Source organism: Urocitellus parryii, chromosome 11 (genome assembly GCF_045843805.1).
Source record: "Urocitellus parryii isolate mUroPar1 chromosome 11, mUroPar1.hap1, whole genome shotgun sequence".
Classification (NCBI taxonomy): domain Eukaryota; kingdom Metazoa; phylum Chordata; class Mammalia; order Rodentia; family Sciuridae; genus Urocitellus; species Urocitellus parryii.
This window is the reverse complement of record NC_135541.1, coordinates 16034403-16051914: the sequence shown is the minus strand read 5'-3', so window position 1 is coordinate 16051914 and position 17512 is coordinate 16034403. Positions and strand designations below refer to the sequence as shown.

At 47.4% G+C, this 17512-nt stretch overlaps 1 protein-coding gene across 1 annotated transcript; it reads right to left on the bottom strand.

The window, feature by feature from the left end:
- Positions 1-313: 313 nt before the first annotated feature.
- On the bottom strand, positions 314-11279 carry Tmem222 (transmembrane protein 222). The gene is made up of 6 exons (XM_026391688.2): positions 11053-11279; positions 6467-6551; positions 4954-4985; positions 3179-3275; positions 2953-3083; positions 314-1262 (listed from the first exon to the last, which is right to left on the bottom strand). The coding sequence occupies exons 1-6, from the start codon at positions 11244-11246 to the stop codon at positions 1175-1177; spliced, it is 627 nt and encodes a 208-aa protein (XP_026247473.2). The 5' UTR covers positions 11247-11279; the 3' UTR covers positions 314-1174.
- Between the last annotated feature and the right edge of the window lie 6233 nt (positions 11280-17512).

Genomic DNA, 17512 nt, shown 5'->3' with positions numbered 1-17512 from the left:
ATCCTGCTCAGTTCTAACACCAATCCTTCCGCAAAGCTCTTCCCAACAAAGAATCTGGGAGGGGTTTCAATACTCACTTGCTTCCAGGAGAGAGCTTGGAATGATGGTCCTGGAATGTAGGCAATTCCCATAACCTGGAGATCACTGAGGGATGCTGATGTCCCTGTGAGCTCCAGGCACTGAACACAGACTTAGCTGTGGCACTGGCAACTAGATCTCTTGCCAGGGGTAGAGATACCAAGGACACAAAGAATATAACCAGGTAAAGAGTGAGGGGGCCGCAGAGTGGGAGAAAACAAGGACAGGTACCATCTCAACTCAAAACTTTTTATTATCCTGCTAGGGAGCCCCTCACAAAGGAGCCCATGGAGCAGTGGGGTGAGGTGGCAGTACAGGGCCTTTTCTGACAGCTTTAAGTGGGGAGTATATTCAGATGGGAGGAAACAGCCTGTCTCCTGCTACCTGACGGCACTAACTTTGGCCCCAAGGGGACAAAGAGTGGGTCTACATCACCTGGTATACAGAGCCACTCTGCACATGTCAGCTTCACTCACCTTACCAGCCAGGCCCCAAACTGCAGGGGAGATGGGCCCAATTGCTGGGAGGTCCTGGAAAGGGGGAAGAGGAGGCTGCATGGGTTGGAGGGCACCAGCAGATGGGCACAGCATCCCAGTGCAGCTTCTGGCAGATATCTAAAAGAAGGACCTATCCAGCCTTCTGGAACATTCTAGAGGCCAAAGGGGAAGGCTCCAGGGTAGTAGTACACCCTATCCCACCTCAGAATCAGAGCTACTGGGCAGAGGGCAGGTTCCTAATCCATCTCTGGTCAGGGTGCTGCCTTGTCTGGTGGGTCCTTGTCCACAGTGAGCACTGGGCTGTGGCAAAAGGAACTCTAGAGCAGGCAGGGTCTTCCCAACAGGGGGATAAGAGGGTGCTTCAAGGGCAGGGTCACAAGCCCAGGGGAAGGGGGCAGGGAGCTTCTGAGTAGCCAGTGAGATACAACAAGCAGAGAGCCCTGCCCTACACTCATTCTCAGACCCTTCATCCCACCCTCCCAGTCCCCAAGTCCAACAGAGCAGGCTACCCCTGCCTTTGGGGGTGAGGAGAAAGAATCTGGGACCATAAGGGGCTTCTTCCTTGGAAGCCTGGTGGGCTTGAGGCTGTGTGGCAGCTATCACCGCAGGTTGAAGACCAGGCTGACGGTCAGGATGATGCCCAGGAGGAGGACGAAGGGCAGCCAGGTCTTCACGAAGGCTCCGATGCTGACAGAGAGGGAGAAGAGCAAGGGTGGGCAGGGGCAGAGGACAGGTGTGTGGCCCTGAGCCCCATCTAATTACAACCCTGACAGCACTGCCACCCCTAAGGAGTCCCTGGAACTACTCCCCATTCCCAAACTCAATTAAGGAATGGAACCTGGCTAGTGCCTACTGTGGAGGACCACCAGATCCGGGTGGAGATCAGACTCTGCTGGAAAAGGGGGGTGTGCTGCCTCTGGGTCTCACTGGCTCCACCCATAATCACTTATCTCTGAGAAGAGGGCACCAGCAAGGAGACCAGGAATTTAAGTTTGGGTGTGAAAGCCATGAGTGGCCTCTGCTGTGGCCTTCATGATGGGGCTCACTGGGGGCAGGGGATTGGTGAGTGTTGGCACAGTGCTATGGCTGGAGCCGAGGGCTGGGAGTCAGGGACCTGGGGCCAGCTCTGGCTCTGCCTCAATCTCTCTGTGACCACAGTTATGTTCTTCTCACGGCACCTTTAAATACCTTCCAGGCTGGAAAATGAAGACCCTGGAGAGTCTTCTTTCTAAGAAACTTTTTTTTTTTTTTTTTTTCCTGGTGGTACTAGGGATTGAACCTAGAGCTTGAATATGCTAGGCAAGAGCTCTACCACTGAGCCATATCCCCAGCCATTTTTATTTTTTGAAGCAGGGTCTCGTGAAGTTGCTGACACTAGCCTCAAACCTTCAATCCTCCTGCCTCAGCCTCCTGAGGTATTGGCACTACAGGAGTACACCAGTACACCCAACCAAAAGTTTTTTTTTTTTTTTTTTTTTTTAGGGGCTGGGGATGTGGCTCAAGCGGTGGCGCGCTCGCCTGGCATGCGTGAGGCCCAGGTTCGATCCTCAGCACCACATACAAACAAAGATGTTGTGTCCGCCGATAACTAAAAAATAAATATTAAAATTAAAAAAATTCTTTTTTTAGTTATACATGGACACAATGTCTTTATTTTGTTTATTTATTTTTATGTGGTGCTAAGGATCAAACCCAGTGCCTCACAGGTGCGAGGCAAGCACTCTGCCACTGAGCCACAACCCCAGCCCCCAATCAAAAGCTCTTAATGATAAGCACAGCTAACAGGAAAGCTTGGAGGAGGGGCCCAGATTAGCTCAAGTGTGGGCTTTGCTGTGGGACTATGGGCAACTCACTCAACCTCTCTGAGCCCTATTTTTACTAAGAGCTGGCAATGAATGCCTTGGACCTCATAGGTCAGAAGACTGTGACTTCAAAAATCCACCCAAGCTACCACTGGGTTCACTGCTCAAAACCCTGCCTCTCACAGGGAGTTACAGGAAGGGATACTGTGGAGTAGTCACCAAACCATCCCATGAAGATCTACTTTCTTTGCCTGAGCATAGGTCTCTTAGACTTACATCCTCCCTGAGGAGCCAGAATCATTTACTACCATCTTAGCAATGCCAACTGCAGTGCAGAGGCCAAGGCAGCTACCCAAGGCCTCATAGCAAGCGACAACCAGGCTGGGGACCAAGGTGGAGCTGCATTTTGGCACAGTAACCTCCTTTTCCACCAGGAACTCAGTCATTCTGGAACCTTCACGGCTCCAATTGGCATCTGCTCCAACTGTCCCTGCTGTGAAGGACTCCAGACACAGCCTCACTGGGATCCTCTGGAGAGCAGCCCAGGGGAATGTACAGGTGGGAGGGCAGCTCACCTGACATACTTCCCATAAAGCAGGCAGAAGAAGCAGAGGGTCACCATGTTCCAGTTTGTGCTATTGTTGTAGCGCATCAAGTTCAGGGCCAATGCGACATGTGAATGGCAGTTGTCACAGCAGAGATTGTGCTGCAAGTATAGGAAGGATTGGGGTCAGGATGAGCTAGGGTAAACTTCCCACCCTGGTCCCCATCTCAGGAGTGCTTGCTGTCCCTGCCACCTACCATGCGATGCTTGTACTCCTCAGAGGCGTCATGCACAGCTGTGTCCCAGGCATTGGGCCCACTAGCATAAACCTGAGCAGGGTCCAACTTCCAGTACCTGAGGAAGAGAGGAGGTTCTTGGCACTGGATAGGCCCCCTTGAGGCCTCTCAGCTGTAGTGATGTTCCTTGCGACCTGCTCTGTGCTGGGTGCTGAGGCCAGATCTAGGCAAGAGTCATGCAGCAGATAATAACAGGGTGAGGTGCCATGTACCACAGTGGATCCTGGGAGGACATGAAGCCAGCTCAGTTGAGGGGTACAATGGTTTGGATGTTTGCCCCACCCACACCACTGATATGTTGAAATCCTAACCCCCAATGTGAAAATATTAGGAGGTGAGGCCTTTGAGGTCATGGGGGTATAGTTCCCAAGAGTGGGGTTAACGCCCGTATGAGAGTGGCCTGAGAGAGAACCTTGCCCCTTCCACCATGTGAGAATATAGGAAGAAGGTGCTGCGGGCCCTCACCAGGCACTCGATCTACCAGTACCTTGACCTTAGCTTTCCCAGCCTCCAGAGATGTGAGAAATATATTTCTGTGGTTTGCCACCCACCAAATGGTATTTTGTCATGGCAACCTAATGGATGAAGAGAGGGGGTGTGATATGGTTTTCTGGAGGTGACATCTGAGTCTAGTCTAATGGAAGAGAAGTCAGCGAACACAGAAAAGGGAGGCAAGGCCCTGTAGACTAAGGGGAGGGTTTGAACAAAGTGAGAAGCAGAAAACTACAGTGTGTCCCCAAAACTAAGTGACTAAGCACTACTCAAAGATTCAGAAAGAAACGGGGTGATGGAATGCTGGCAGGTGAGGCAGGAGATGCAACAGGGGCCATGTCATGCAGGGACTTGGATGTCACAATGAGGAGTTTACCCATAAGCAAGCATTCTCCCCATGTCTCCCCTTGTATGGCTTGTGGAGGAGCCTATACACAGTGCCATGGTGGCATTTGGGAGCTCCTATGGGAAAAGGAAGTCCTTAAAACTGTCTTTGAAAAAATAAAACAATAACAAACAGTCTTCAAAAAGCAGCCTCGCAGCAAACACCAGCCCAGAGACTCCGGGACCATATTTCCCCCTGCCTGGGGAAACCAGAGTCAGGGTCGGAGAGCTTGGCTCCAGCCTGCCTCCAAATTGCCTCTGCTTGGTGCCCACCTAATGGGCAGCCTTGGGTATCTGCTGTTCTTTTGAGGATACTGAGGACCGAGGCATTATCACTAGGCCTGGAGCTATTGCAAGCACCCAAGATGAAAGAAATGAAGACCTAAAGCCCCCAACTAAACCAGTTTCTCTCCCTAAGGATCTGAACTGTTTTTAATCCCTCCAAGCAGAACTTAACAGCAGCATCCAAACAATGCCTTCCTTATACCTTAAATGGCCTTTTTGCTCCCAAGGGGCAGGAATTGTGTCCAGGACACAGAGGGAGACAGATCTGGCTGTGAGCCTGGTTCTGCCACTTCCTCTGTGATTTTGACCATGTCCCTTCCCTTTCTTCACCCTTTGTCATAGAATTGAAAGCACAACTTTGGAGAGCTGAGGCAAGGCTTGAATGGTCTACAGGTAAAGGCCCAGCCAGGGACTGGCATAATCGGTGCTTGATACAGGGCTGCTATGCCCTGGTTGACCCTGGCTGTCCCTCCCCTCCATACTTGGTCCTCCTGCTATACCCCAGAGGACCCGGCCTGCTGCTCTGGGCAGAAGCAACCTGCCCTAGGCCAGTCACACAGGTATTCATCACTTACTTGGCAGGCTTTCCAAAGGCCATGTTGTCTTCCTGTTGAGGGACAAGAGCAGAGATCAGTGGGGAACCTACGTCCAGGTTATATACAAACCTGGGTCTATGGCTGAAGTGCAGTGACTTAGAAGAGGGTGTTATCAGGGGTGGGCAAAAGTGGAGTGCAGGCCTGCTAGGGGGCTGGCATGATTTCTAAAGTGCCAATAGTGGCTTTTCTGTGGGAAGAAGGCAGTGGGATACCCAGGGAATTCTTGCATTCTCTGGCATCTTTCTGATCTTTGGTCATGGGCTGGAGGTTTCCTTCTTGGTGTAAATGCTAGTTCTCTGTGCTCCTGACCCAATAATGATGGCTTTCACAGAGCCAACTCTATGCCTGTGAATGCATGGCAGCGTCATGCATTCACAGTAGAATGGGGGCTGCTGGGCCTAGAGAGGCTTCCAACAAGGGAGATGCTAACCATATAAAACCTGGCATAGAGGAATTATGCAGGGACAGAGTATGGGTTCAGAATCAGAATTATAAAAATATATGACAGTGAAAGTATTTTTAAGTGCAAAGGGGTTGGCCTTGTTGTATTAAGATGTTGTGGTTGGGCTGGGGATGTGGCTCAGCGGTAGCGCGCTCGCCTGGCATGCGTGCGGCCCGGGTTCGATCCTCAGCACCACATACCAACAAAGATGTTGTGTCCGCCGAGAACTAAAAAATAAATGTTAAAAAATTCTCTCTCTCTCTCTCTCTCTCTCTCTCCTCTCTCACTCTCTCTTAAAAAAAAAAAAAAAAGATGTTGTGGCGCACACCTGTAATCCTAGTGACTGGGGAGGCTGAGGCAGGAGGATCACAAGTTCAAGGCCAGCCTGGGCAACTTAGCAAGACCCTGTCTCAAAATAAAAAATAAAAAGGGCTGGGGATGTAGGCCAGTGGTAGAGCACCCTGGGTTCAATCCCCAGGATCATCACACACAAAAATAGGTCATGGCAACTATAAACAGGCTGATGCTACCAACATCTCCTTCATTCCTATCTCCAACCTAGATTCAAGCAGATGCTGCATGCTCATGTAGAGCTAGCCAGTGGACCAGTCTTTGCCCATTCCCAGGGAACAGACCCCAGGGAATAGAGCACAGCTGATTTTCTAGAAGACTGTCCTCAGGAACCATGTCAGTCTCCCCTGTCTCCCCACCTTGGCTCCCATCTTCTGAAGGCCCAGAGATGTGGTTCCCAGATGGTCTGACTCTACTCTTGCCTCTACCCTTACCCTTGGCTTAGAACCCCAGGGGCAGGGACAAAGGAATGGGCCAGTTACTTAAGGGTTAAGTTCCTTCTGGCCACACTGCCCTTCTGGCCTGTCATGGAGGTAAGAGAAGGGGAAAGGTGATACTGGTGAGGGCTTAGGGCCAGGGTTGCATGTCACCTGCATCTTCCTGGGTTTGGGGATATAGGAAGCCTGACTCCAGGCAGGACAGGCCAGCCTTCCATGCAAGCCTTGGGACCCTCCAAGGAAGGACAGAATGGGAACTCACCGAGACGAAATAGGGGCCAGCAAAGTCCCGAATGACTCCTGTGGATGTGCAGATGCCCATGTGGCCAATGATGGGGAAAAACCACCTATGAGGAAAAAGGACAGGAAAGGGACAGAGCTTAGGGGGTTTTCAACCAGTCAGAGAGATGCTGGGGATCCTTTACCCAGTGAGAGCATGTGAATACAGTGTCATGTGATGAGTGCCTATGAGGGTGGTCTAGAGGTGCACGGGGGCCCAAAAGAGGGGTAACTGAATCAATAGCACAATGGGATGGCCCCGCACCCTCACCACAGGCTACAACCAAAAGCACAATAACAGAGAATGCCAGTGAGGGTGAAGAGCAACCTCACTCATCTCTAGAGGAGCGTAAATAGTTTCTATCACTTTGAAAAACAGTTGGACACTGCACCCTATGCCTTAGCAGGTCCACTTCGGAGTATACACCCAACAGAAATGAGTGCTTGTGTCTACCTAGGCCATGAACGGAATCTTCATAGTACCTTTATTTAAAATAGCCAAAAACATCTGTTAAAACTCACTGAACTCAGGGCTATAGCTCAGTGTAGAGTACATGCCTAGGATGTGCACGGTCCTAGGTTCTATCCCCAGTAACGCAATAAACAAAAACAAAAACCAAACCTCATTACTTGTACTCTTACAATGTATACCTTTTATTGCATATAATTATCTCTAAAAAGTTGACAGAAAAATTAGTGGAAATAATCCAAATGTTGATGAACTAATGTGCAAGGACAGAGATCAGGACAAAACATGGTGTATTCCAGGAACCAAAATTCTACATTTTTTTTTCACTTTTTTTTTTTCTTAATGATGTTGGAGAGTGAACCCAGGGCCTGGTGCATATCAGGTAAGCACTCTACCTGGCTCTTTACCACTGAGCCACCTCATTACATTCCCCAACCCTTTTTTCTTATTTATTTATTTATTTTTTTTGAGCCAAGGTTTTGCTAAATTGCCCAGACTGATCTTAAACTTGTTTGTGATTTTCCTGCCTCAATGTCCCGAGTAGCTGGGATTACAGGTGTGTGCCACCATCCTGGCTTAACCCAGTTCATTTTTTCTTGAGATGGAGTCTTGTTGTGTTGGCCAGACACCTCCAACTCCTGGGCTGAAGCAATCCTCTGCTTCAAATCTCCAGAATATTCAGGAATTCAGGCATGTGCCACCATACACAGCTACCATAGGCATTTTTAAAAAAGCAAATCTCAAATGGATCTTAATATGTAACACACAGGAACTTCAGATAGGTCTGTAGCCTGAGAACCATGGCCCTACAAGGCCTGAGTGCTGGAGACAATGATCCAGTTGCAGCAGGTTTCACAGGGCCAGCAGCCAGGTCCTGGTCTCAAGGCTGTCTAAGCATGAGCACAAAGCACCCTGCTAGGGAGATGGAGGCAAAACCTGTAAAGATGCAGCTCAGGGAAGTGATTACTTGGAACTGAGGTTGGGGCAGAGTCAGCAGAGATGACTTTTAACCTTGACCTGTGAAAGGACGGGATATCTAATGGCAGAAATCTCCAAAGCAGTAAGTGTGGCCTGTGCCTGAAGAATGGGAGGGGATAGGCAAAGAGGGTAGGAAGGAGGCCATTCCTGAGGCTATTGCTGTAATTCCAACCAAAGATGATGGTGACCCTAACCAAAGTATGGGTGGTGGGGTGGTGAGCAGCAGATGGATTCAAGCTCTTTAAAAAGGAAGATTGAGTAGAGTTTTAAGACTCTGGAGGTCTTCCTGAATTATGCCTTCTACAGTAGTCACACACATCCAAGATCCATTACTCTGATTTGTCTTCTTTACAACATCCATGCACAACTACCTGAAATTATCTTGATTACTTGGACATTGACTGTCTCTCCATTAAAACTTAAGCTCCATTAGAAGAAGGATTTTTGCCTTGTTTACTGTAGTACCCTCAAGGACAGTGCTTGGCACATAATTGTGACTCAATAATATCTGACTAAATAATGAACAAATACCTGGCATTTAAAAGTGTAAAAGGAGAACCACAAATTCAAGGACAGACTCAGTAACTTAGTGAGGCAGGCCCTGTCTCAAAATAAAAAATGAAAAGGGATGTGGCTCAGTGGTAAAGAGCCACAGGTTCAATCACCAGGAAAGAAAAAATAAAGAGCGTATGGGGAGCCAGATGAAGCGGTGTAACCCCAGCTACTCAGGAGGCCAAGGATCACAAGTTCAAGGACAGTCTTGTCAACTTAGTAAGACCCTCAGCAACTTAGACTCTGCCTTAAAATAAAAAATAAAAAGGGTCAGGGATGTAACTCAGTGTTTGCCTAGTGTATATGAGGCCCTGGGTTCAATCTCTAACCCTGCCAAGGGGAAAAAAAATGTGAAGAGGGTACATTTGGACTGGAGGAATAACTTCTAATATTCTATAGTTAAGTATAGTAATTTTAGTTCACAACAATTTATATATTTCCAAATAGCTAATAGAGAGGATTTTGAATGTTCTCAACATAAAGAAATGATACATGTCTGAGGACGATGGATATGCCAATTACTATGACATGATCATTACATATTTTAAACAGGTATTGAAGTGTCATCCTATATCCCATAAATATGTGCAATACTATGTGCCAATTAGAAAAAAAAAAAAAGTGGAGGACTGAGGATGTATTCAGTGGTAGAATGTTTGCATAGCATGTGTAAAGCTTTGTGGATTTGATCCCCAGTACTGCAAAACAAAAACAAAAACCCACCAAATATTAAAAAAAAAAAAAAAAAGTGGTATTCAATTCTGATGTAAGACAAAGACAGATGATAGTTCCCTGTGCCAAATCTAGCTCTGCACTCTTATCAACAAAACTACAATGTATTACACATGTTAGTTTCTCTCTCTTTGGCTGTAAGGGAGTCCTCTAAAAAGAGCACAAGTCCTTTGATGGGCCCATGATTATCTTACTCATCTTGGAGTTATGAACACCTGCAGATAGACCTGAATACAACTGGCATGCGAACGGCTTCTGGCCCAGATGACTGAGGATCATGGTGCCTGCAGAAGACCATGCACAAACGGTTTTTGAAGAATGAGAAAAATTGAGAGAAAATAGGATAATATGACAGGCTTTAACAAAACCAGTAGGTTCCCTAAATACCCCATCCAGTTACTTTCACATTAATGTTTTATTTTCTTCATAGCACTAACCACTATCAGAAGTTCTGTAGTTAGTTTACAGTCTACTCCTTCCACCAGGACTGACACTTTACAACAACAAGCACTGCATCTGCTTTATTCACCATTGTATATTCTTAACACCTAGAACTATCTGGGCATATAACAGTCACTTAGCAAATGTGTAATATCGATTGAATTAATGAACACATGTTCTTTAAAAATGTATTTTTAAATTTGGTATAAAAATTTTGGATGCTCTTAAATGCACAAGCGTTTGAAAACAAAACAATTTAAGTATTTTAATATAAATGTTGAGAACACTTTAGGATGTAGCATGTAAGCAACAAATGCTTCCTCTCTGGAACTCCACTTGGCTATTTCTGATAGGGGGAACAAATCTATTACACTGTATTAAAGGAGATAAGGTACAGCTAAAAGATAACAAGTTACACAGTCAGAAAACTGAGTTTTGAAAGCCTTTGCTTGCTGGGGTAGGCATCTAAACAAGACTATGCTAGAAGCTCAGCTTTACCATGGAAGAAGATAATTCCTACCTTAGAAAGTGGCTGTGAAGGGGCTGGGGCTGTGGCTCAGTAGCAGAGTGCTTGCCTAGTATGTGTGAGTCACTGGGTTCGATTCTCAGCACTGCATATAAATGAATAAAACAAAGGTCCATCGACAACTAAAAAAATTTAGAACAAAATTTTTTTAAAAAGTGGCTATGAAATTTATGGAAAATGGGAGTGAAAAGGCTTGGCAAACTGGCACTTGGAGAAGTGGTTACTGTTACCAGTTGAAGTATGAGGGTAGCAAGCAGCAGCTGTGCACCTGCCTCTCCCCTGACAAAGGCTATACACAGAACCTTCCTATGGGAGGCAGACACTCTGGGACCTGCACCTGCTTTGCGACTGAGATGGTGTGTAAGTCACAGGGTTGGTCTCCCAGACCTCTGGTGGCCCTTCCCACGTAGACCTCCCAGGAGAGGTATGGCCCCTGCCAGACTCCTACTGTTGCTTCCAGACGCAGCGGGATGTCTTGTATACTGCAAGTGATCAATAAGCATTTGCTCAATGAATGAATAAACCGGAGAATGAATGAAGACATCTCCTCGGACCAAGTTAGGGGCCCCTGTTCGGTATGCCTGCAGCCTCCAGCCCCCTGGCCTTTCCCGCCTACCTACACTTGTTTTTCTCCCAGACTAGCCCGGTTGCAACCAGGACAGGTAGCATGTCCCAATTGTCAGCGGAAAAAGGCGGGGCGCGGGTGGCAGGATTCTGGCGACTGAGTGAGGGATGCGGGGCATCCCAGGGCGAGGGCGAGGGCTTGCAGCGTATCGGGGGGAGGGAGACCCGCCGCCGGAGGACACCGCAAGGGCTCCGGCTCTCTCTGGGCCCTCTTCATCACCCTTGGCGGACGCAGAATGAGACTCACGTGAGCACCGGGATGGGCGTCCATACCACGCAGTAGGGGAAGCGGCTCCGCTCCACGTCCATGGTGACGCCGCTGGAGCAGTGGTACTGCTTCATGTCCGTCTGGGCCGCCGTCTGCACCTCCACTTCCGCCATCCCGGGAGGGGGCGTTGGCGGCGGCAACAGGAGCGGAGAACTCCCTTCCGCTTCCGCCATGCTGTGCTCGTCCCGCTCCGGCCGGCCCTGCTCGGCGCGGCTAGTCCCTGTGGCGTCACTTCCGGGAGGTGGGGTCCGCGCCTCTAGGTCTTCCCCCCGGGAATTGGAGCCGCGTCCTTCTAGGCCCGGCCAGCCTAGCCCCATCGTACCACGAAGCCGCTGAACCTGTGCGTCCACGCTGCCCTCAGGCAGCTGGCAGTCTAGCGCGGACACCCGCGACGATCTCTCTAGTTCAGTGCACTGAGGGCTCCTGACAGGTGTGGTGCAGGCTTTCCATGGCAGCACTTCTTAGGTGCCAAGCACTTGACATTGTTTCTTATTCCCATAAACTGACTAGACATTGCAAATTTAAGTATTTTTCTTATTGTACAAATGAGAAACTGTGGCTCTCGAGGTGAGGTGAGGGACCACGACTCAAACCTGTCTTTATATCTCCCTTGGCCTTTTCGTTCTATGGCTTCTCACGAGGTAATGGTAGTATAAAGGAAGGCCAGACTGTAATCTTGTGTGTGCCTGTGTGTGAGCAGGGGAAACCTGCCTAAAGATATTTGAGCTGAGCCTTGATGTTTCCAGGTGGCACAGGAGAGGGGGATGGATGCAGCCATGTAAGAAAGGAAGGCCTGGAGGAGCACTGTGTGCAGCAGAGTGTGAATATCATCCTGGCTGGAGTGAACCACAAGCCTCAGATGTGATCCGCTCCTTCATCAAATGGGAAAATGAAGGCTCAGGGTAGTTAAACAATTGTCTGAGATCATGCCCAATAATACAGAGAGGCCAGGCTTTAGTCTTGGAGTCTTGGATTTAGAGGGATGCCAAGATAGACACAGGGAATGAAATCTGTTGGGGAGGGGACATGTGGAAGATAAGAAAGAAGGCAGCCACTAAAAAATCAGGCTAAAGGAACAAATTCACTCAGGAAGGTGGAAGCCGCACCTTTTGGGAAGGTCTTTCTCTCATTGAATTACTCTTCTTCACTGCTAATCTAGGGAAAGCTTGCTGTCTGCTTTTGGGCACATAATACTGAAAAACTCTGAGAGATAACAGTAGTCCCTCCTAACCATAAAATCTGTAAGAATGTATGGTTAAGAATCCAATTTTTAAAAAATTGGTACTGAGGATTGAACTCGGGGAAGCTTAACCACTAAACAACATCCCCAGCCCTTTTATTTTGAGACAGGGTCTTGCTAAATTGCTGAGACTAACCTTGAACTTGTGATCTTCCTGCCTCAGCCTCTCAAGTCACTCAGATTACAGGCGTGCACCATCATGCCTGGCTTTAATGTAATTTGGTATGTCTGTCTCTGCTATGGAATCCTAAGGACCTTGATTTGAGTAGCTACCACAGCTCCTGGTGCAGAGCAGATGCCTACTCAGTGTTTATTGATGTATTGGATGATTGAACAAACAGATGTTTTCTAAAAGCTTCATAAGTATCACATCTGGAAATGATTCTAATCCACTAAAAATTCTTTGAGCATGTTTGCACTTGTCCTATAACCTTGTGTAGCATGTGATCCTTGAAGACAGGGAACTATTCAGCACTGGGCACGGGATAGATGAAGTGTGCAGTATAGAGTTGTTGGATAAATTACATTACTTTTCCTTCAGGTCACTGTAGTTATCCAATCTCTTCTGGACCACAGGCCCCCAAAAAGATCTGTGCCTTGAAATTCTTCTACTGTCATAGTAAGTCCATATGCCTGTTGAACATTTGTTGTACGTATGGTCTGCCACAAATTTGGTAGTACTGTTAGGGGACAGACAGGTGTGAATGGTGGGAACATGAGGTTAAGAGAATACTTCTATAAAATGGGCTCACTGTGCTGATCTCCACTGCTTTCTTTTCCAAGAAGCAATTTACCTGCAGCCCTGCCTGGCCTCAGTGTACAGGATGTGTCACATCCCTCAGAAAACTACCTGTTAACTGCAGGAGAAATGCAGGCCCAAAATAATGTTGATAGGAGGAACCAAAGTTACCCTGAAGAGGGAGACTTGTGACCACATTCTGAAACTCTGGGAGATAACAGTAGTCCATCCTAACCATAAAATCTGAAAGACTGTATGGTTAAGAATCCAATTAGAACTGGTCAGCATGGACCAAAGATACCTAGAGTTGCCATGGCAATTCAGATATCATTTTCCTGTCGGTCAAAAGTCAAGAGGTACAGAAAACTTGGAATGGAACCACCATTTGACCCACTTATTCCACCCAAAGGACTTAAAATCAGCATATTATAGTGATGCAGCCACATCAATGTTTATAGTGGCTCAATTCATATTAGCTAAGCTGTGGAACCAACCTAGGTGCCCTTCAACTGATGAATAAAGAAAACGTGGTATATATACACAATGGAATATTACTCAGCCATAAAGAAAAAAAAGGAATTATGGCATTTACCTGTAAATGGGGGGGGGGGATTGGAGACTATCATGCTAAGTGAAATAAGCCAATCTGAGAAAAAACAAAGGCTGAATGTTCTCTCTGATATGCACACCCTAACACATAGTAAGGGTGGTGGGAGGGAAGATTAGAAGTTAATTGGATTAGAGAAAGGGGAATGAAGGGAAGGGAGGTGGAGTGGGAATAGGAAAGACAGTAGAATGAATTGGACATAATGTCCTTGTGTTCATATATGAAATGTACAACCAGTGTAACTCCACATCATATACAACCACAAGAATGGGAAGTTATACTCCATGTATGTCTAATATGTCAAAATACATTCTACTTATAATGTATAACTAAAAAGAACAAATATAAACAAAGTTAAGAGGTGTGCCGCAGTCTGGCTGGGCACAATTCACCAGCCACTTATTAAGCAGGAACGAACTTTATTTTTTGAACACACATGCCGCACCAAAGGAGCTCTTCAGGAATTCCCTCAGAGCCCAACTGCAACAGCCGCTACAGGCTCTCCCCAGGCCAGCCTCTCAACCGCTCTTGAGGCCAATTGGCTTGGTCGTGTGGGCGGAGCCAAAAGAGTCCCCCAATGAGCAGCTCCATGGTCTGAAAGGGCGGGGAAACAGCCCAATGAGCATCACTGCAGAGGAGCCAATCAGCTGGTGCTGGGCCGTGGTGAGCCAATCAGCTGGTTGCTGGGGCCGCTGGGCTTTGGCTCTCAACAGAGGTAGACCTGGGTGGGTCTCTCTGGAAACTTCTCTGGGATCCCCAATAAAACAGGAGTGCAGGACAGGCACATTGTCCTTCTCTTTTCTGTCCGGACCCATTCCCTCCATTGAGAATGTCCTCATTCCCTTTTCCTATCCCTTCAATAAACTCTTTCCTGTTACTCTGAGCAACATGTCTGAAATCTTTCTGACTTAATTGAAAGACAGCTAACCTCCATTCATTCTTCAAGTCTCTGTTAAATGTTACCTTCTGAGAGCTCGTCCATGGTCTCCCAGTCAAAATTAGAAAGACCCTCCTGATCTCCATTGGAAATTCCTTTTCTTTCTAATTTTTTTTTTGTAGTTGTAGTTGGACAGAATGCCTACATTTATTTTTATATGGTGCTAAGGATCAAATCCAGTGCCTCACACATTCTAGGCAAGTGCTCTGTCACTGAGCTATAGCCTCAGCCGGGAAATTCCTTTCCTTTTTTCTTTTTAATATATTTTTTTTTGTAGTTGTACACAATGACTTCTATTTATTTATTTATTTATTTATATGTGGTGCTGAGGATTGAGCCCAGGACCTTGCATGTGCAAGGCGAGCACTCTACTGCTGAGCCATAACCCCAGCCCTCCAAATTCCTTTTTTTTTTTTAATTAATTATTTATTTAGTATTTTTTTCGGCAGACACAACATCTTTGGTTGTATGTGGTGCAGAGGATCGAACCCGGGCCGCACGCATGCCAGGCAAGTGCACTACCGCTTGAGCCACATCCCCAGCCCCCAAATTCCTTTTCTTTTTAACACATTTGTATCTATGTAGTGTTTACTTCCCCCACTAAACTGGAAACTCCTTGAAGGCAGAGTGTATTTGTTTTGTTCACTTCTAGTAGGGTGCTAAGCACATATTTGTTTAATAAATATTTATTAAATTTAAAAAATGGCAAATACTTATAGGTTGACATTACTCGAGGGCAGGACCCTAGTTTGTCACCTACTCTCTCTCTTTTTTTTTTTTTTTAGAGAGAGAATTTTTTTAATATTTATTTTTCAGTTTTCGGCGGACACAACATCTTTGTTTGTATGTGGTGCTGAGGATCGAACCTGGGCCGCACGCATGCCAGGCGAGCGCGCTACCGCTTGAGCCACATCCCTAGCCCCTTGTCACCTACTCTCACTTCATGCTCTGAAACTTTTAAGGGGCTCCTGGAGGTTGGTGGGCACAGTGCCCGGGCACGGTTCTGGTCAGAGCCCTAGCTTCCTTCCCTATGGCCTGCATCATCCTTCCTTTGGCCTGGGTGGGTACAGAAGCAAGGGCTGAGGACCAGGTAGCTGGAGGAAGAAATAGCTCCTTCTCTGCCCCTCCTGGGGCCTCTCCCAGGCTCATCTTCTACCACAACCCCGTACAGGGCTCCTGCTCTCACTCACTCACCCAATGAAACAGCCTCCCTGGCCTGCGCCCTTGCCTCTTCTGCTTCCCTTTTCACCCATAGACAGATGGGAAATCTCTATCAAAGACTAACACTGCCTTCCAGGCTCAGAGGATCACAGTAGGGCCCTGGAAGAAGCTCCTCTTACACAGAGAGCTTGGGTCAGGATTGATAGGGTTCAGAGCTTCCCCTCCCTCAACACATATACCAACCGAAAATAGGAATGACCATCTGGATCCATTTACTGGGCTGGCTGGGGGAGAGAAAGATGGCAGAGAGGGAACTGTCAAGCTGGCAAACCTTTGAGAGTGAGATGCTGCTTGTTTGAAGGGTGAGCTTGGAACACTTCTGTCTTGGTGGGAGCCAGGGCACTCCCTCACATGGACCCATGTAGTAGTTCACAGGGCTCTCTCACCTCCTCTCTCAGGGCATCTCACTCATCCTGGCATTCAAGGTTCCCCATGGGCTGATCCCAAATTTCCTTTCCAGGCTCTTCTCTGTCTCCCTCCAACTTGCCTGGCATTAGCCTCACTGGTCTATTTGCCCTTCAGAGAGCAAGCTCTGCACTTCGTACCACACGTCTTTGCTTACACTGTTCCTTAATTGAGGATGTCCTTCCCCGCCTCTTCTATACCATGTTCAAGGTTTCAGGCAAATGCTCTCTCTTTGCTCCCAGAGCACGAAGGCTGTTTCCACCTATTGAATATTCATGTGCACTTGCATTAGCATTAGTTGTTTACATGTCTGTGTCCCCCAAGAGACTGTGAACTCCTTGAGAAAGAAGACTAACTGGATCTACTGGTCACTGTAGTCAGCAGGGTATCCAGCAGATAGGAAGTGGAAAGGGAATGTCCCCAAGGTTATTCATTGACCATAGAGTCCCCTTAAGGGGAAGAATCACCTCAACCATTGATCCTACAAGGGTGAAACAGAGCTGAGCCAGGTGATGCAGTGTGAGGCATGTGGCAGGGCAGAATTCTCTCTTCTGCAGTTTTTCTGCTCAGCTTTGTTATCACCCTCTGTGGCTATGGGAGACTGGGTCTCTCTCCGTCTCTCTTTGCATCATGGCTCCAAAACTTTCCATGACTGTAGGGGAGTACCCAAGGAGTCCAGGATAACACAGGATACCATTTGACGACCGACTCTGATGTTTTAGATGCCAGAGTTCACAAAACTACTTCCTTTTTCACACCATTTTGTAGATGGGCAAACTTACCCAAGGTTATGAAAAGCACAGGTAGGGGTGGAATCTAATAGACTCTCTTGGGGCGGGGGGGCAGTAAAGCATGAGGGTGGACTTGGGGACTCTGGAGTGGGCCAGCTGACCCAGGTTTGGACCCTTAGCTCTTGGTGACTGTCACACCATCGAGATTAGCTGAACCTGTTAGGGCACCAGTTTCCTTGTCTCTAAAGAAGGAAACAGTAATCTGAGTCTTGTCTACATTTTGTGTGGCTTGATAGCTTCTACCTGAATCTGGTCAAAACACAGATTCAGTGCCAGCCATTGTAGCACTTATAACCAAACATCACTCCCGCGCACACATGACTACTTCAAAAGCACTTTGATGTGCAGGATCTCACTATGACTTGGAGCCTCCTTACAATGCAGTGAGATCAACAGAGCAGGCAGCAATACCCATTTTACCCATGATGAGAGATATATTCAGAGGTTCAGGAATTTGCTGGAAATCTAAACACATATTAGACAGAGTTGGGGTTCTGAG

Excerpts from the sequence above, each read along its gene's own strand:
- Tmem222 (XM_026391688.2), bottom strand. The coding sequence starts at position 11,246 with ATGGCGGAAGCGGAAGGGAGTTCTCCGCTCCTGTTGCCGCCGCCAACG. Across the intron at positions 3,276-4,953 it reads GCCTTTGGAAAGCCTGCCAA|GTACTGGAAGTTGGACCCTG; the intron begins GTAAGTGATGAA and ends TCTCTTCCTCAG. Across the intron at positions 3,084-3,178 it reads AGGAGTACAAGCATCGCATG|CACAATCTCTGCTGTGACAA; the intron begins GTAGGTGGCAGG and ends CTATACTTGCAG.